This window comes from Eublepharis macularius, chromosome 7 (assembly GCF_028583425.1).
Source record: "Eublepharis macularius isolate TG4126 chromosome 7, MPM_Emac_v1.0, whole genome shotgun sequence".
Lineage (NCBI taxonomy): Eukaryota > Metazoa > Chordata > Lepidosauria > Squamata > Eublepharidae > Eublepharis > Eublepharis macularius.
The window spans coordinates 849,993-870,528 of NC_072796.1; the positions used below are offsets into that span (position 1 = coordinate 849,993).

At 49.5% G+C, this 20,536-nt stretch overlaps 1 protein-coding gene across 1 annotated transcript in view; it reads right to left on the reverse strand.

The window, feature by feature from the left end:
* PACS2 (phosphofurin acidic cluster sorting protein 2) overlaps nucleotides 1-20,528 on the reverse strand; it is a gene marked incomplete at its 5' end in the record, with an annotated part of 213,975 nt that extends 193,447 nt beyond the window's left edge. The window contains 2 exons of the mRNA XM_054984815.1: nucleotides 6,101-6,188; nucleotides 20,398-20,528. Coding sequence (XP_054840790.1) covers nucleotides 6,101-6,188; nucleotides 20,398-20,528 — 219 coding nt within the window. The remainder of the gene's footprint in view (nucleotides 1-6,100; nucleotides 6,189-20,397) is intronic.
* Between the last annotated feature and the right edge of the window lie 8 nt (nucleotides 20,529-20,536).

Sequence of the window (20,536 nt, forward strand, 5' to 3'; positions counted from 1 at the left end):
TGAGGTCGGTGGTCTTGATAGTAGACGAAGATCCTGGGAGGGCCAGATGTCCTCCTGTCCTCAGAGGAGAAGGACCCTTCATGGTAAGTGTCCAAAGGCCCATTCTCCCTCTGAGGCAGGAGGACATCTGTGGGTGCTCCCAAAGCAGTCCTTCATCGACCGGGCGGGATCGTATCTTCGTCTTCGACCACATGTTGTAGAACTCTCCGACCGAAGGCCGCGTCTGCCGACGCGTACGTGTGCAGTTGATAGTGTTTAATGAACGTGGATATAGTTGTCCAGGTGGCAGCTTTGCAGATGTCGTCAATCGATGCGTTACGTCTGAGCGCTGCGTTGGTGGCTGCACTCCTCGCTGAATGTGCTGTAATTCCCGGAGGGATGTCCAGCTTGAGGGCTTTGTAGGCTTCCCGAATGCACAACTTGATGTTATAGGCGATGGCCGAGGACGACATGCGCTGACCTAGTTTTGGCGGTGACACATTTATAAACAAGGAATCCGTCTGGCGAATCTTTTCAGTCTGTATTATGTAAGACTTAATGGCCCAACGGACATCCAAATTGTGCCACTCTCTTTCCCTGGGATGACTAGGGTTGGGGCAAAAGGACGGCAGGTTGATCTCCTGTGCCCGATGGAAGGTGGAGTAAGCCTTTGGTAAGAAGGACGGATCAGTCCGTAACACCACCTTCTCCTTGTGGAAGATGCACAGATCTGGCCTAATAGACAGAGCGCCAAGCTCCGATATCCTGCGCGCTGAAGTTATTGCCACCAGGAAAATGGTTTTAAGTCTCAGCCATTTCAGAGCAATGTCCTTGATAGGCTCAAATGGCGGCTTGGTGAGTGCTGATAACACGACGTTCAGACGCCAGGTCGGGAAACGATGCACCACTGGAGGGTTGAGCAGGGTGGCCCCTCTGAGAAATCTCTTGATGTGTTGATGAGACGCGAGGGGAATGCCGTCAATCTCCTGAACGACAGTACCAATTGCCGCTATTTGTTTTCTCAGTGTCGCTGGTCGTAGTCCCCTGTCTAGCCCCTCCTGCAGAAAACCCAGGACGGAATTTAGAGAGGGACCTAGGGAATCCACCCCCTTACGTCGGCACCATCTGTGGAAAGCTTTCCATGCACAATTGTAGACCCTGATTGTGGAGCCTTTTCTGGAAGCCAGGATGGTATCTATGATCTTTGGCGCGTAGCCCTGTCGCTGGAGACGTCGCCTCTCAATTTCTACCCTGTCAGTGACCACCATTCTGGGTGGGGATGACAGATAGGGCCCTGGTGCAACAGATCCGCGGATATTGGCAGACGTACCGGGGATGCCACTGACATCAATCGTAGATCGGAAAACCAGGGACGCCTGGGCCACCACGGTGCCACTAGAATCACAGTTGCCCCTTGCTCCCGGATCCGTTGAAGTAGCTTGGGTATCGTCGGTAACGGCGGGAAGGCGTATAGAAGGGTCCTTGGCCATGGGCATGTGAGAGCGTCTACTCCCTCTGCTCTGGGATGGAAGAACCTTGAGTAAAATCTCGGTAACTGAGCGTTCTGATGAGAGGCGAACAAGTCTACCTTCGGAGTTCCGAAGTAGTCCGTCAGTAGGAGAAAGACGTCCCTCTTGAGGGTCCACTCTCCCGGGTGCAGGGTCTCCCTGCTCAGCCAGTCTGCCCGGGTGTTGAGAGTTCCCCGGATGTGCTCTGCTCGAATGGAAGAGAGGTTTCTCTCCGCCCATATCAGGATCTGGTTGGCTTCTCTTTGGAGACCTGATGACCTGGTCCCTCCCTGTTTGTTGATGTATGCTTTGGTAGCTATATTGTCCGTGCGGATCAAGACGTGGCAGCGAAAGATCCGTCCGCCGAAGTGATGCAATGCCCTCAGGACAGCCTTCATCTCTAGGACATTTATAGGGAGTTTCCTCTCCTTCTCTGACCAGCGTCCTTGGACTGGGATCCCGTCTAGGATCGCGCCCCATCCCAACAGGCTGGCGTCCGTGAAAATCTGCGTCGGATGATGCAATAGAAAACTCTTGCCCTGGCCGAGGTTTAAGTCCTTGGTCCACCAGAGAAGACTTTCTTTTACCGTCCGTGGAACCTGGAGTTTGGTATTTGCTTTCTGTGCAATGTGGAATTGAAACGGTCGTAGCAGGGATTGCAGAGGTCTGGTGTGGAACCATCCCCAGTACATAGCCTCCGAGTTTGCCACTAGGAGACCCAGCAGTTTGGACAATTCCATTATCGGGGAAGAAGGAGATTTGACTACATCCATTACTAGTGCCTTGGTCTTGGTTCTCTTTTTCTCTGGAAGAAAGAGACAGCCCTTCCTCGTGTCTATCGTCAGACCTAAGTGTTCTAGCCGTTGCGAGGGCGTCAGAGAGCATTTTGCCCGGTTGACAAGGAACCCGTGCCTTTCCAGGAACTGGATGGTGAATGCTGTCTCTTCCCGCGAGGCTTCTGCCGAAGTCGATCTCAGGAGAATGTCGTCCAGATACGGGTGTACATGGATGCCCCTCTCTCTGAGCTTCATTACCGGAACAACTAGCAGCTTGGTAAAGACTCTCGGAGCTGTCGCGAGGCCAAAGGGCATTGCCCTGAACTGCAGGTGAGTGTCCCCCACGCAGAATCTGAGGAACCTGCGATGGGTGGGAGCAATGGGTACATGCAAATAGGCTTCTGTTAAGTCTATTGAAGTCAAGAACTCTCCCTGCTGTAGGGCTTCCGCGATGGACCGGAGAGTTTCCATCCTGAAGTGTCTCAACTTGATGAACCCGTTTACATACTTCAGGTCCAGGATGGAGCGCCAATCCCCATTCTTCTTGGGAACAGTAAAGAAGATCGAGTAGACGCCCCGCCCCTTCTCGTCTGAGGGAACCGGCTCGACGGCTCTTATGTCTATCAGGTGTTGTATAGCCTGGGAAGTTATAGCGCGCCTGAGAGGGTCTTTCTTGAGAGGTGAGCGGAGGAACAGTTCCGGTGGGAGGGAGAAGAACTCTATTAAGTAACCGCTTGAGACAATTTCTGAAACCCAGGCGTCCGCCTTGGAGTCCATCCACGCCTGCTGGAATAAAAGCAGACGTCCCCCCACCGGAACGTTCAAGGAGTCAGGGCCGGGGTCCCTTGTCATCAGCATCCTGTCTGTTGCCGCGAAGACCCTGAGATTTCCCAAATTTTGCGTGGAAGTTTCCTCGTCTCGGTTGTCCTCTGGATGAGCCCCAACCGCGCTTGTGTTCTTGTCTGTTCCTAGGTAAAGTGTGTTGGGTTCTGAATGGCTGGTAAGAATACGAACGTCTCGGAGTGTATTTCAGTGAACGTGGGAGGGACTTCTTCTTGTCCTTGGTCTCCACCAGGACCTTCTCGAGGGGCTCCCCAAAGAGTTTTCCCCCTTGAAATGGGTAGGCTAAGAGAATCAACTTTGCTTGTAGATCTGCAGGCCAGGTTCTAATCCAGAGGAGACGTCTGACTGCGGTGGTAGAGGCCATGGCCCTGGAGGTAAGGGACAGAGAGTCCAGAGTGGCGTCCGCCGTGAAGATACAGGCCTTGAGAATCCTGTTGGCACCCTCCAGCAGTCGTCTATTGTTGTTGGGGAGCAATTGGATGAGTCTCCTTGTCTATACCACTGCAGCCCACGACACCGTGGAGGCGATGGCTGACGCTTTGATGGAGGTGGCTAAGGCCTCGTGAGCTCTCTTGAGTATGGCGTCACCTTTCTTGTCCAGTCCATCCTTAATGTTGCCATGTCCATCTTCGGAAAGCAGACCTTGAGACTGCAATGCTGCCACTGGGGCGTCTATGATGGGTACCTGTAACAGCTCATCAGCAAAGTTAGAAACCACGTAGATCTTTTTTAAGGCATGCGGGACCTGCTTACATGCTGCCGGCATGGACCATTCAGCCTTTAGCTGACGTTCAAAAAATTCAGGGAATGGGAACACTCTAGCTTTGCTTTCTGACCTGGGGAAGAATTCCCTGTTCCCTTTGGGTCTAGCCTTGTGTCCTTTAGCCTTTGCCTCCTCCTCCTCCTCCCCCTTCTCGGCTTCATTTAAGTCCAGAGCTGAGAGGGTTTTTGATAGCAGATATTGGAAATCTTCCATCTGAAAAAGTCTATTGGGCTGGTCAGGAATATCACTATCAGCCTCCTGATCATCTTCTGATAAAAATTCCCCACCCTCAGATTCCTCACTGAGGGACTGCTCTTCCTCCCTCCACCTGGGGGATGGGTCTGGCACTTTACTCTGGGGCTGTTTTCTGGACGCCTTGGTGGGCCACGAGCCCCCCTGGGGAGTTCTACTAGGAGCCTGGGGCACCACAGTGGCTCTGGAGGAGGATGGGCCAGGCTGGTCTGAATTGCAGAGGTCCAATATTGCAGCTCTGACGGAGTCCCTAATAGCCACCAGCATCTCTGGGGATAAGGGAGAGGAAGAGGCAGCAGCACTTACTTGGTCTTCAGGAGTGTCAGCGCTGAGACTCTGTGCAGGAGTTGCTGTTCCGTGTTGCCTATCTCCCGCCGGGAGGTTGGCAAGCACGTCTTTGCGTTTTGGCGGGAAAGCACTGTCTGCGGCTTTTCCCGCCGATTCTGAGTCCTGCGCCGCCGCGCCGCTGTCCTCTCTCTTCCTCCTGCGTCTCGCGGCTTTCTCCGGCTCCCGGTCAGTTGTTCGGGGCCGTTTTCTGGCGGGCTGATCTGTAGGTGACACTCCTCCACCGGGGGTCCGATCATGCCTGCGCGGCAAGTCGGAGCCGGTCAGGTCTGCTCCCGCCGCCGGCAGGACGGCTCCAGGGAGGCAGCCCTCAGCCCTCTCCATGAAGGAATCTTCGGAGTCCGATGACTCCCTTGTCTCCATAGAAGCTTTCTCTCTCCAAGATATGGACAGAAGTAAGGTAAAGGATAGAAAAAGAAAGTGAAAGTATAGGTAGCAGAGCTAACCTAAACTAGAACTGCTCTCCCCTGAGGCAGGAAAAGAACTGAAGACCAGGGGGTGGTCCCACCTACAAGAGGAAGAAGTTTCAACTTCCTGCCTCCCTGATAGGACGGTGGGAAACACCCACAGATGTCCTCCTGCCTCAGAGGGAGAATCAACATCCCTCAGATATCCTGTCACCTTGTAATAGCCCAGGCTCTCAACAGACCTTGGAAGCCAACTAGGGCTGGCCCTGGTTTGTGCTTAGATGGAAACCACCAAGACCAGAGTCCATATGCAGAGGCAGGAAATGGCAAATCACCTTTGTTCATCTCTTGTCCTGAAAGCCCCAGCAATGGATGCCATAAGTCAGCTACAACTTGACAGTGCTACACACACACATACCCCACCTTGTGATTGGGCAATCCAGGCTTGGCAGGCTCTGGACTCCCAAACCCCAAGCTCAGATTGGGCAGTAGCTCCTTGGCACACATGTGAGAAGAGTCTGAAAATGGGCTCTTTGTTCGCATGTAGAGGATCATGTGTGTAAGATCAGCACACATAGCTATGTGCCCACCCACCAGCTAGAGCCTAATGTCCAGAACTTGTAAGTAAGTCTCCATTTAGCATAAGCAACTTTTCCCCTTGCCTTTTTTCCCTTTAGTCTCTGCATCCTAGTTCTGTACTGCATTTGCCATAGAGCTGTACTTGTAGTAAAAAAGTTGTCTTAGTTCAAACAGACTGACTTGATTCATAACAACCGCCTCTGACTGTAGCCCACACTACTGAGAGTAAACCTTGAGAGTAAACCTTGTCGGGGTCCCAAGGGCACTTCCCAGCGTGAGGGCCGATATCCAGGAATAGTGGCAAGCAGCTGAAGGTGGTTCTAGCTGCTGCCCTCACCAGCGGGGCTGGAGAGAAAGAGTTAACAGCCCCCAATCCCCCAGCTGGGGCTGCAGGCCAGTGAGAGGGACTTGACAGGGGTGGGGGTTGGGAAGCAAGCATTGCACACGTCCGTCATGCGAGGCAGGGGGGGGGGCAGAGCACGCTAAGCCCAAGGGACTCCCAAGTCTCACTGCAGTTACACTTGAACGCAGCCCTGTTGCCCCAGCTGACGGTAGCAGATCTAATTTGCATGGATAGTTGGGAGTACAGTTAAGCAACAGAACTGTATTAGTTGCCATCTGCCATGCACCGGATTAGCATTACATTACCTGCATTTTGACTGCTATTACCACAGACGTGAGATCTTTATCCAATTCTTTTAACACGATGAGCTTCTTCAGAGTCAGGCTGCACAACCTGCAAATCAATACACAATCTTCAGTTACTCCTGAAAGTGAACATTAGACAACAGAATACAAGGCTACAAACAGATCCAGAAACAACCAGAAAGCATGGAATGGCACCCTTTGTGCCGTGTGTGGGCACTGTGGCACATTACGCCTGCTTCTATTTAGAAAAAAGCACACCAGTCACAGGCAACTTCCAGAAACCCCTTCCGCTCTGTCGGGCATGACCACCACTTCCAGCGTATGTGCATCTCTCTTAGCTTGTAACAGAGGACAGGAAGCTTGTTTCAACTGAACTGGAACACAGAAACCTGAAAACTTCACCTCAGAGAGTGAGAGACTTGAACCAGACCCCTTTCCTCTGCCTTCGTCAGCAGTCAACTTAGCAGGAGGCTGAGAGGAGTTAGCCGTGTTAGTCTGTAGTTGCAAAATAGTAAAGAGTCCAGGAGCACCATTAAGACTGACCAACTTATTTGTAGCATAAGCTTTTGAGAACCACAGCTCTCATGCATCTGATGAAGAGAGCTGTGGTTCTCAAAGCTTATGCTACAAATAAGTCGGTCAGTCTTAAAGGTGCTCCTGGACTCTTTACTACTTAGCAGGAGGGGAAGAGAAATCAAGAGTCCATCAACAGGTCATCCATTCCACTTTATTAGTTGCATTGTGTTTTCCCATTCAAAGAGAGAAAGAGAGAGAGAGAGAAAGAATAGGCAGCTAAAAAGAAGCACTGAGTCTCACACACCTCAGCTGTGGGATTGTCTTCATTTTTAAATAAATTTTTATTTGTGCAGAGCAAAAAAAGAAAAACAGTAACAAAAACAAAAATGAAACTGCTAGTGAATCTATACGTAAGTGTCAGGCTATGGGTGACAGGATATGGTAGACAGGTCCCTGAACCATTGCAACAAGAAGTCCAAGCTCTTGGTTAAATGGTTTTATTCAGAAATCCAATCTTTTCCATATATATTTCCATAGAGTTACTCAGAGGCAAAAAGGCATCTCAGTAGTACATGCTTCCTTGATAGGAATAGAGACCTGAGGAAAGAACAACTCTAAATACCCACTCACTTCCCCCCTCCCAGCTGGACCACAGGTTTGCGCGGGGAAAGGGTCTGGGAATGCAGGCAAGTGAACTGTAACATTTCAGACAGTGCAAGGTCACTTCTGTGAGCTTCAAAGAAAGAACAGATAACACAGCTGCGTTCTCAGACTGCTAGAGGGAGAAACGAAAGTTATGGTTAGAGCACTTACAAAATGAAATCAGGGTACAGCATTAGCAATGGTTCAACACATACATTGAATATAGAGTACATAGAACAATGGCATGGATGCAGGGGTGCAGACATGACAATAAGATTCTATAAAAGGTTTCCAAATATGTGAAAAGGATCTAGCAGTCTTAGTAGATCATACATTGAACATGAGTCAGCAGTGTGATGTGGTAGCTAAAAAGACAAATGCAATTTTAGGCCATATCAACAGAAGTATAGTGTCCAGATCATACAAAGAGATTGTATTATTGTTTATTATTGTCCTTTATAGTCTGCTTTTCTCACTGAGACTCAAGGCAGATAACATATATTCTGAGATTAGTACAGTCAATGTCAAAGACATTTCAATAAACAATGCCACATGGAATATAAATGCAAATTTGCAAAGATATAACAACAGCAAACATCCAATACAGAGTTGAAGAAATGCTGAAACAGACAAACAATTCTAAGCTTGACATGAAACAAATACAGACCTACACAGTAGGATCAAGCGTAAAACAACAGATAGTACATAGTAGCACATACTGAAAGCAACTGATAGGAAGGACATAAGGTAACAAACAGCATATTGTAGCACATAGTGGTGAAGTCTATGGTCCATCTCTCTTTAGTGATGCATCTCTTTGAAAACACTTCCTTACAGTACAGCTTTCTTATCTGAGTAAAAAAGCCCTTTTGAGTAATTCAGTTTTGTATCGTCTGTGGAAAGTCAGGAGGGTGGGGGCTCTTCTGACCTCTTCAAGCAGGCCACTCCACAGGTGGGGGGGGGGCACCACAAAGAATGCACGCGTACGGGCTGCTGTTGATTTTGCCCATGAGCTGGGTGGTCCCTGCAGGAGGTGCTGTTCAGATGAGTGAAGCTGCCATGGAGGAAGAGAGAGAGAGAGAGAGAGAGAGGCTGTCCCGCAGGCCACTCCACAGGTGGGGGGGGGCACCACAAAGAATGCACGCGTACGGGCTGCTGTTGATTTTGCCCATGAGCTGGGTGGTCCCTGCAGGAGGTGCTGTTCAGATGAGTGAAGCTGCCATGGAGGAAGAGAGAGAGAGAGAGAGAGAGAGGCTGTCCCGCAGGCCACTCCACAGGTGGGGGGGGCACCACAAAGAATGCACGCGTACGGGCTGCTGTTGATTTTGCCCATGAGCTGGGTGGTCCCTGCAGGAGGTGCTGTTCAGATGAGTGAAGCTGCCATGGAGGAAGAGAGAGAGAGAGAGAGAGAGAGGCTGTCCCGCAGGCCACTCCACAGGTGGGGGGGCACCACAAAGAATGCACGCGTACGGGCTGCGGTTGATTTTGCCCATGAGCTGGGTGGTCCCTGCAGGAGGTGCTGTTCAGATGAGTGAAGCTGCCATGGAGGAAGAGAGAGAGAGAGAGAGAGAGAGGCTGTCCCGCAGGCCACTCCACAGGTGGGGGGGGGCACCACAAAGAATGCACGCGTACGGGCTGCGGTTGATTTTGCCCATGAGCTGGGTGGTCCCTGCAGGAGGTGCTGTTCAGATGAGTGAAGCTGCCATGGAGGAAGAGAGAGAGAGAGAGAGAGAGAGGCTGTCCCGCAGGCCACTCCACAGGTGGGGGGGGGCACCACAAAGAATGCACGCGTACGGGCTGCGGTTGATTTTGCCCATGAGCTGGGTGGTCCCTGCAGGAGGTGCTGTTCAGATGAGTGAAGCTGCCATGGAGGAAGAGAGAGAGAGAGAGAGAGAGAGGCTGTCCCGCAGGCCACTCCACAGGTGGGGGGGGGCACCACAAAGAATGCACACGTACGGGCTGCGGTTGATTTTGCCCATGAGCTGGGTGGTCCCTGCAGGAGGTGCTGTTCAGATGAGTGAAGCTGCCATGGAGGAAGAGAGAGAGAGAGAGAGAGAGAGGCTGTCCCGTAGGTATGCTGGATGAAGGCCAGTGCCGCGGATCAACCCAGCCCCGCAGAGCAGAGAGACACAAAGGACTCCTCTGAGGAAGAGGCAGCTGGCGATCCTGGCCCAGAGCCACGGCCAGTGGCAGAGGCCAAGTCTGGAGGATCAGACGTAGCTCCACAGCCAGGTCCCAGCATCTCGGTCCAGCAACTTCTCAGCCCTGGGCCGGCAACAGAGAGCCCGGCATGGGCCGGAGCTCCCCCTCATCCCCAGAGCCTCAGGAGTGCCGTCAGAGGAGGGCGAGGAGAGCCCTCCAAGCCAGAAGGCGCAGTGCCAGGCTAGCAGCACAGCACCGGCCCAGCATCAACAGTGATGGTGAGTGCTCGCAGGAGCAGGACCGAGACAGCTGGCAGGTGCAGGACGCAGCACAAGCGGCGGAGCAGCACGAGGCTTAAAAGCAGCAGAGGAGGGAGTCGCTGTGTGGAAGCCACGTGCCTGCTTACTGCAGACCTCGCTGCTCGTGTTTGGAACTGACTCCCTCATCTCCGACTACGGCCTGTTATGGTGGTGGACTTGATTCTGGACTCAAAGCTGTGAGTATTGTCTAACCTGTGCCTGAACCTTGGAACCGTGATTTGTCGTGTTCTGACAACTTGGGAACTCTCCCCTGCCTGCTCCCTGTGTAAGTCTGTAACTGGGACAGTCATGAAGAGCTTCAGATGAGATAGCCAATACCTTGAATTGAGCCTGGTAACTGACAGGTAGCCAACGGAGGGACTGTAGAATGGGGGTAATACTCATGCTCCTGTTCACTCCGGATAATAACCGAGTTGAAGCATTCTGCACCAACTGGAGTCTCTAAGTTGACTTAGATGGGAGAGGTATGTATAGTGCATTACAATAGTGAAATCTTGATGTTACCATAGCATGGATCCAGGTGGCCAGGTCAGCCATGTCAAAGCAGGAAGCCATCTTTCAGAAGACAGTGAGGTTGCAGAAAGCGTTTTTTGCAGCTGTCTTATCTTGCTGTTCTAGTAGTAGCGCTGGATCCAGTATAACCCCTAGGCTCTTAACCACGTCTGCAAGGGTCAGACGAACTCCATCAAAAGTGGGGAGCACAATGTCCTTCAAGATCTCTGCCTTCCAAACAAGCATCACTTCCATCTTGTCTGGGTTCAATTTCAATTTGATTGGTTTTAGCCATTTCACCACAACTGTCAGGCAGCGATCCAAGGCTTCCACTGCATCCTGTGGGGACCTGGATAGCAAGATATAGAGTTGGGTGTCATCTGCATACTGATAGCATCCCACTCCAGAGCTGCAACTCTGGCGGACTATAAATAAATAAATAAACAAACAAATAAATAGGAATTACCCTGTCTATATTCTGACAGAGATCATCCACTAAAGCTATTAGAGGAGACTCTGCCCCATAACTTGCGCTGAATCCAGAGTGAAAGGAGTTCAGAGCACTAGTTATCAAAGAAGACCTGGAGTTAGTCAGTTGTTAGTCAATCACTTTTCCCAGAAAGGGTAAATTAGAGACTGGGCAATAATTGGGCACATCATTTTTGTGTAGGTATCGCTTTACTCTGCTCCGGCTAGATCTACTGTGTTCAGATTTTGGCCCCACAGTTTAAGAAGGATGTTGACAAGCTGGAAAGTGTCCAAACAAGAGTAACAAAGATAGTGAGGGGTCTGGAGGCCAAGTCCTATGAGGAAAGGTTGAAAGAATCATAGAATCATAGAGTTGGAAGGGGCCATACAGACCATCTAGCCCAGTGCAGGATCAGCCTAAAGCATCTCTGACAAGTATTAACCCAGCCTCTTCTTGAAAACTGCCAGTGAAGGGGAGCTCACCACCTCCCTAGGCAGCTGATTCCACTTTTGAACTACTCTGACCGTGAAAAAGTTTTTCCTAATATCCAGTCGGTACCTTTGTGCATGTAGTTTTAGCCCATTGCTTCGCGTCCTACCCTCTGCTGCCAACTGGAACAGCTCTTTGCCCTCCTCCAAATGACAGCCTTTCAAATATTTCAAGAGAGCAATCATGTCCCCCCTCAACATCCTCTTCTCCAAACTAAACATTCCCAAGGCCCTCAGCCTTTCCTCATAGGGCTCAGTCTCCAGACCCCTGATCATCCTCGTCGCTCTCCTCTGCACCCTCTCGATTTTGTCCACATCCTTTTTGAAGTGAGGCCTCCAGAACTGCACACAACACTCCAGGTGTGGCCTGATCAAGGCAGTATAGAGAGGGGCTATGACCTCCTGCGATATCGACGCTATGGCCCCTTTGATACAACCCAAGACTGAGTTTGCCTTTTTTGCCACCGCATCACACTGACTGCTCATATTCAGTTTACAGTCCACTCTTACCCCAAGATCCCTTTCACATATACTACTGCCCAGAAGTGTATCCCCCATCCAGTATTTGTGCTTCTCATTTTTGTGGCCCAGATGTAATACTGTGCACTTGTCTTTGTTGAATTGCATCCTATTCACAGCTGCCCACTTCTCCAGAGTATTCAGGTCTTGTTGAATTTTAATTCTATTTTCTTGGGTGTTTGCTACCCCTCCCAATTTGGTATCATCAGCAAATTTAATGAGCAGCCCTTCCACTCCTTCATCCAGATCATTGATAAAAATATTGAAAACTACCGGGCCCAAAACCGACCTGCGGCACCCCACTGGACACCTCCCTCCAATCTGATGAAACGCCGTTGACCACCACTCTTTGAGTGCGGTCCTCCAACCAGTTCCCTATCCACCGAACTGTCCTATAGTCTACTCCACAGTCTTCCAGTTTGCCCATCAGAAAGTCATGGGGGACCTTATCAAAAGCTTTACTGAAATCCAGATAAATCACGTCAACAGAGTTCCCCCGATCCATTAAGCTGGTCAAAGAGCTGGGTATGTTTAATCTAGAAACAACTGAGAGGTGATATGATAGCCCTCTTCAAGTATTTTAAGGGCTGTCACGTGGAAGATGGAGTTGAGTTGTTTTCTGTTGCTTCAGCATGTTGGGCCAGAGACGGGTTAAAATTAAAACAAAAGAGTTTTCAGCTAAACATTAGGAAGAACTTCCTGACAGAGCAGTCCCTCAGCGGAACAGACTTCCTCGGGAGGTGGTGGGCTCTCCTTCTGTGGAGGTATTTAAGAAGATGCTAGAAGACCACGTGACGGCAATGAGGATTGTGTCTCAATGTGAATGTACAGAATGAGAGAGAGAAGGCATGAAGGGATGAGCCAGTGTGAGGCTCTCGTGGCTCCTCCTTACATGCCCAGGGTAATGTCAATCACCACTTTGGGGTCAGGAATGAATTTTCCTCCAAGCCAGATTGACGGGGTAGTCCGATCACAGAGCAGGGATCACTGGGGGAGGTGAGGGGAAGGCCGTTGCGGGTTTCCTACATTGAGCGGGGGTTAGGCTAGATATATGGCCCTGGGGTCTTCTTCCAGCTCTATGTTTCTATATCTAAAAATAAGTCCATATGCAACTGTTCTCTATATGTGATATGTGTAAATACGTGCAAATGTTGATAAGTTTATAAGGTCCTCAATCCAATGAGTTAGGGAAGTGGGCTTTTGCCTTTCCGATGCTGTAAGTCTTTTAGCTACTTACTGTAAGGGCACGGAGGGTCCATTTCCATTAACCACCAGTTGAGTTCCATGAGAAGGGCAAATAATTTAAAAGTACATAAACATCCTCAAAAGTAAATGTGTATTTTAATACAAAATTAGTATGAATAATGACTTATGCCCCAAAGGACCGAATAAGTGGACATGTCCAAAGTACATGCTTAAGAGATGCATCTTGCACGTTACAATAGCAACAACTGGACACAGTACTTAATCTTTTACTAAAAAAGCGCTATGGTGTCCCATAAACTCTAAGCGTAATTTTCTGCTGAGTAAGTCACAGCTTAAGATCCACAGAAGCAACAAGTATGTTACTGCACTCCTGCAAACACTTGCATGTTCAGGGAACTTGAGCGGTGGCTGTTAGGACATTCTAGACGTGGCTCTCCTCCCATCTGTGAGCATCAGACACGCCCAGGATTTCACCAAGTTCTCCATGCACACCCTTGCCCTGCCGCTACAAGCGCTCTCTCTCCTGCCTCACGCTCCAAGTTCCCACAGCAGGGGACTCCCTTGAGGTCACCATGGGCATCTCAGCTGGAGATCATTTAGAGTGACTAGGAAGCTTATTGGGTGCGGGGAAGGGGGCTCAGCCATCGTGGGGGCACAAGTGGATTGGTCCCTGTGGAGTCAGCATCCTATGCTCCACCAGGCTGCTTGGGCGGGGCTGGGCATGGGGGACTGACTTTTCTCATACAATGGGCACCTATGAGCTATGCCGTTGTTTTTTGTGGCATAACTTTCTGCCACTGCTGGGGGTGTTCCTGTGTCTGAAATGGCTTAGGGAGCTAAGTCACAACTCACCCCGCCCCCAGCACAGGGACTTATGCCCTGGTTACACCCACACCCAGCTGCTGTGGCCAGGTGCCGGCATGGTGGGCGGGGTACTCCAGCGTAAGTCCAGGGCATGCCAGTGTAACTCCTACTCAGCTCCTAGGGCACTTTCAGGACCCACCCCTCAGGACTACACTGTCAGTCAGTGTGACAAAAATAAAATTCCAGAATATTCTGTCAAAAGCTTTTTCAGCTTTGAATGAAAAAATAGCAATTTTCTGCAACCAACCTAAGATTATCAGAACCTCGCCTGCTTTGTATACATCCCAACTGGTCAACATGTACCAAAGTTCCAATAACCTTTTTAAGTCTGTTAGCGAGAATGGCAGGATATCTTAATGTCCACATTCATCATAGAAATGGGTCAAAATTTGCTCAATGAGCATGGTTTGCCAGGCATTGGAATCGCCGTCATGTAAGCATCCTGCAATGTTTACAATAATCCAGAGTCAAAATTCTCATTGTACAGTTGATATAATTTTGGAATTAGAAAATTTTAAAGGAAAACATCTAATTTTAGTAATGGCTGACATTTACAACTGTAGTATTTTACTTTACTTTAATGATACTGTTCATACAGCCTATTCTGCTCTGAGCAGTGCCACACTAGAATTAGAGTTAAAATAGGAAAAAGTCTTTTAATATATAATCTGTGTAGTATTAAAAATCTAGCAACTTTTTCCCTTAACCGATTGGGAAAGAAACTTGGCTACTGCTAAAGTGGTATTAAACTATGGTATTTTTTAAAGAATTCTGTGATAAAGTAAATGTTCTCTGTGTAAGAACGTTGCTTGAGCACGAAACAGTAGAACTCTCAGTGGGGGGGGGGGAGGGGGCCTGGTAAGCGAACCTCCAGCAGCCAGTGCAGGGCTTTCAGTCATCCTTGTCACTGCTCAAGATCATTTTGAAACCAGCCCCCAAACTAAACTAGATATGCTTGCTAACACCTTCAGACTTCCATACAAATATCATACAGCAATGGCTTGGAATACCAAACATTATTCCCTCCGCACTCATCACCCAGCTCCAAATGGCTGGAGAGACCCGTTATGGTCATGGCGCATGGAACAGCAAGAGAAACACAGAAAACATTCAGACATAGAAGCATAGAGCTGGAAAGAACCCCAGGGGTCATCTAGAACAACCCCTTGCTCAATACAGGAAATTCAAAGTTACAAAGTTATTTTAGAGTAAGATACTTTTTTGGAATCATGTGATTGCTCTCCTTGAGTAATCTATGTCGATATAATGGATGGTATGTTGTTGAGTTGATTAAGCTGATATTAAGACTGTTTAGTAATTATGATGTAATAGCAATGGCCTTCAATGGAAGCAGACAGTCTGTAATCATACTACTGGTGTACAATACCCAATAATGAACCCAAGATGGTACCTCTTGTGTACCTCTTGCCAGGAATTAAATGATCTGACATACAGAAGCTAACTAGATGCTCAGGGCTTCTTCAATGCATGCCTGTATCTGAATCAGGCCTGCCCAAGTCATTCACAACACTACTATTGCTGTAAGTATGATCCTACAGGGTAGTTCCTACGGCGTTTAATACATCAGTCTGAGAAAGATTTATGCTCTGTTTCAGCATTTCTTGAACTCTGTATTGGATACCTGCTGGTTTAAATCTTTGCAGATTTGCATGTACACACCCATTACGTTTATTAAAATGTCTTTGGAATTGGCTATACTGACTCACAGTGCACAATCCACCTTGAGTCTCAGTGAGAAAGGCAGACTATAAATTATGTAAACTAAATTAATTAAATAAATCTCTGCTACCTGTGCCTTGGTTGGCACCCATCTTGCAGCAGGGCCACAGATTTGTCCACACCAACTCCAGGTTTCCACTGATTCTCACTTTCTGACAGTCCTTCAAGCACTCTCTTTCACACCAGTGGAAGCAGCAGAGAGAGGAAAGAGGGCCAGCAATCCCAACAGTTCCCTGACACGGAATCTTCTTATGTTGCAAGATTATTTATAATGCACGAATCCCATTATTCCTTTGTTAAACTTGAAGCAGCTCACAGGAGACACCCAAGAAATTTCCCATGCAGGCACTGAGTTTAGTTTGCTTAAGTGCCCAAGACCATATGCAACATTTGAATGCATTTTATTATTATTATTATTATTATTATTCGAATTATCCGAAACACAACCAACAATAAACAGAGGTTACATGTTATTATTGATTGCCCTTGCTAAGCCGATACAAGTTTCCACTGGAGACCTAAGTATTGTTGTTATTATTGTTACTGTTGTTAACAACAACAACAACTCACTCTCCCCACAAGTGGTCTCAGAGTGGGTAACATCAATTAATAAAAATCATACTAAAACACATCAAAACATAAGAGTCAGTGCAAGAAGGCAGCAACTCTGCACAGCAGCCCCCATGCCACACCCAAACCGAATACATACCATCAGGTGGGAGACGGCATACACATTAGGTGAGCTGGAAGACAATCGGGAGGCAGAGGCTGCATTCCCTCCTCAACAGGAGATCGGCAAAAAGGAGTTCATCCAAACCCCAACCTCAACTATATGCCTGGTGGAACATCTCTGTCTTACAGGCCCGGCGGAAGGACAGTCAATCCTGCTGGGCCCTGGTTTCCACAGACAGATTTCCACCAGGTGGGTGCCAGGACCAAGATGGCCCTGGCCCTGGTCAAGGCCAAGCAAGCATCCTTGGGGCCAGGGACCACCAAGAGTTGTTTATCGGCTGGCTTAAGTGCCCTCTGGGGAACATATGGTGAGAGGTGGTCCTACAGATATGCTAGTTCCAGTCTGCTTTCGAAGCAAAAAAGCAGAATTTAATTTTAAAATATATAAAACACATTTTTCTGGGCCCTGGCACATAAAAAGAATCAACAAAGAAAGATAAGAGGCAAGGTGTTTCAGTGCCTGGATGGAACTGGCAGCCGTTTTAAAGTGGCTTGCTGGTCCAAAGATCAGACAGAAGCGTGACAAGGAGCACTGAGTCGGCTGACTTCATTTAAACTGTCTTCATTTTAAAAATTCATTCTAGATAACATTTATGAAGAAAGGAATACATTGAACAAGTAACATTAATAGAAAAAGAACAAAGAACAACTAATGCACAATTATATTAACCCATCGTTATTGTACAGTGTTCCCTCTAAGTTTTGCAGTGTTGTGAGCTAAAAAATCTACTTTGTGAGCCGAAGCAACAACTTTCATTAAAGTTTTGAGTGCACCTCCTTTTTAAAAAAAATTATAATCAAATTATTTTGATTACAATCAAAACAATTTAGCAATTGCTGAGGTAACTGAGGCGCTACCTCCTCTCCTCCGCTCTCTGGGGCTGGGATGCTAGTGATTTCAGGCTGCATGGGTCAGGCCAGCCCCGATCACTCAGCTCTGCTCTGCTCCCCAGCTAGAGAGCCAGCAGTGCCCAGAGGCGCTCTCTGGCACCACCCTGGGGGCCAAACCAGCCACAGCCAGGAAGGGAGCAGAGAAGTGGGGTGAGGCTCCATCCCTGCTCCATCCCTATAGGGCCCACCTGCAGATGCTGGCTGAGTGGGAGGGCGGGGCCGCCTGAGGGTTAGTATCTGTGAGCTACAGCTGAGCAGCTGTGAGCGGAGGAGTCAGAATCTGTGAGCGATTGCTCACGTGCTCACATTAGCGGGAACACTGTAACCCTCAGGTCCAAATTTTTTTTAAAAAATTGCTTTTCCCAATCCCTCACCTCTGGATCAGAACATTTCTCTTAACTTTCATAGCATAAGTGTTCACCAAACTTCGTGGTTTCGGACCTTAGAATTTAATCTGCATCTTCAGAGGAGAGGCCTAGAAGGGGATGTACAGCAATAGCTGAGCAGACAATGTCTTTTTGTATCAGTCTGCCAGCAAAGAACAAATGTTTTCATTATTCCAGCACTGATCCCAGCAAGCTTTTTTTTTTCAAAATAAAAAATGACCTATTCTCTCAGTAGTTACAGGCTCCAGATCTTCAAGGACAAACTGCAGATCACTGGTGGGGTACAGTCAAAAGGCAGCACCCCAACCCCCCTATCCTCCGACTCCACAAGACTCTTAAGCAGCAACAGGCTCCAACACGGGAGGGACTGGTGTTTCTTGTTTGCGGACTGAGAAGTTCCATGCAAACACAGACCCTGCACTTCTTCCTCATGAGACTGCATGAACACAGCTTAGATAGCATCTTTTGTACAACACAGAAACAACAGTGCGGAATAAAGGTGCACTGTTCTTCCTGTCAGACAAGGCAGGAGCCAGTTTGGTGTAGTGGTTAAGTGCGGTGGGACTCTAATCTGGAGAGCTGGGTTTGATTCCCCACTCCTCCACTTGAAGCCAGCTGGGTGACCTTGGGTCAGTCACAGCTCTCTCAGAGCTCTCTCAGCCCCACCCACCTCAGAGGGTGATTATTGTTGTGGCGATAATAGCAGCATACTTTGTAAACTGCTCTGAGTGAGCATTAAGGGCGGTATATAAATCGAATGTTGTTATTGTTGTTGTTGTTATTAATTCTACATATCACTGAAGGCACATGGAAAGGGGCCTGCACCATCCCCACATTACAGCATTCCACCACATGAAGCAACACTCACTAATACTCTTCAACTTGTTTGGGCATTGAATTCTTCAGCAGAACCCCACCCCCCTACTGTCTGCAGTGCTTCTATATTATAGCAGTTTGGATACAGAAGTCCTAACCCAGAGGAGCACGCAGGGAGCTCCGTATTTCTAGCAAAGCTTCTGGGGTCTCCCCCACACCTCCAGACAAACTAGTTCAGCATTCACATTTACCTCAACTCAATAAGATCTCAAAAGGGCTCAGCACCCTCTTCCCCTTCACATCTCCAGGAAGAAGAAAAGCTTCCAGGAATTTCCACTTGTGGTCCTCCTAATATCACATCTTTCACACTGAAACACTGTACAAAGCAATAGCATCTGGGATGAGTGCACAGCAAGCAGAAGTGTGAAAACGTTGTGACCAAAATAATCTACTGTCTAAGCTGAGATACCCAGAACTATGCACCATGTACAAAAAACGTTAATGAAGCAAAAATGGCAGAGGTTTGTAGGAAAGATCCTTTTCCTGAAACGTAAATCCATTGCTTTGCCCTAATTCATCAGGCATACAACCTCACCCCACTAGCTTCGTTTTATGCCCTGCTCTGAAAAGGGTTAACTTTTAGACTGCTACTGTAAGCTTGTATCATAATGCTAGTTTTGTTGAATGGTTCACCCTTAGTTTTGAAGTTTATTGTAAGTGGCATCAATGGAAAAATGATTATTGGATGGCCATGGCGTAACAACAACATTCAATTTATATACCACCCTTCAGGATGACTTAACACCAACTCAGAGCGGTTTACAAAGTATGTCATTATTATCCCCACAACAAAACACTCTTGTGAGGTGGGTGGGGCTGAGAGAGCTCCTAGAAGCTGTGACTGACCCAAGCTGGCTTCAGGCGGAGGGGTGGGGGATCAAACCCGGCTCTCCAGACTGGAGTCCTGCGCTCTTAACCACTACATCAAACTGGCTCTCAGTGTGGCTGACATAGCCAACTCCTCCTCTTCTTCAGTGGTGAAGGATTGATCCTGGTATATGTTTGTTGAGGGTGTTTAAGAGACTTTAAAAGACAGTTAACCTGAGTTAAGTCCAATCCAAAATTTATTTTATTATGAAACCATTGTACAGAAGTGATGAGGAGGGGGAGGGAAGAACAGAAAATCAAGAAATGCAGTTAACGAGACTGGACAGGAAAGAGTTTCCTTGAAACGCCCTCTTTCCATGCCGGCACCAGCAGCCGCCTGTCCCAGAACAGACTTCTCTCACTCTTATTTTACAGCTACAGACTTCTGTGGTATTCAGTTACAAATGATCAGTAAATACTAATCGGCAGAACAAAAACGGACGTTTATTATGGACACTTAATTTCCCGCGTTGTGGAGAAATAACATTTGGCAAAATGGTCCTCAGCTGGTGTTCAGGGAGAGCTACGGGCGTCCTCCTCCCGGATCACCGCGTCGTCCCTGCAGACCACGACGAGAGCAGCCCCTTCCCAGCTCCGACGCGGGGGCCTGGAGAGGGCGAGAAGCCCGCCGGGCCCCGCAGCTCCCCGCGGCCGGCCAGAAAACCCGCGGGCGAAGAGGCGGCGGCGGCGGCGCCTCCCACGCAGCCCGGCCGCGCCCCCCCCCGCCCCTTCCCCTACACCAAGCGGTTCGTGCCCGGCGGCCCCGCGGCGGCTCTTTCGCGGCCCCGCAGTAAGAACAGCGCCCGCCCGCCCGTCTTGTCCCGCCCCGTCCCGCCCCGCGAACCGCGTATCGGCTTCGGGGTGGGCCGGGGGCTCCCCGGGCCGAGGGCAACGCGGCAGCCCGCAGAGCCGAGGCTGCAGAGCCGGGCCCGACGGGAGCCGCTCCGGGCTGCGCGGGGCTGCGAGCGGCTCGGCGATGCTCCGTTGCTCCGTTGGGCAGCTCCGGCAGCCGCAGAGCCGCAGAGCCGCAGCCTCGGTCGCGCCCCAGGGCAGGCGGGCCACGGAGGGCCCCTCGCTCCCTCCCTCCCTCCCTCCCTCCCTCGCTCGCAGGCGCCCCGCCCGCCGCCGGCCCCGGCCAGGGACTCACCGCGGGACGCAGCTGGGGCCGGCGCCGTCCATCTCCCCGGCCGCGAAGAGCGTCATGGGCACCGGGCCGCCCGAGGCCGAAGCCGCCGCCGCCATCGCTCCCGCCGGGCCGCCCCGAGGCCGAAGCGCCGCGCGTCTCC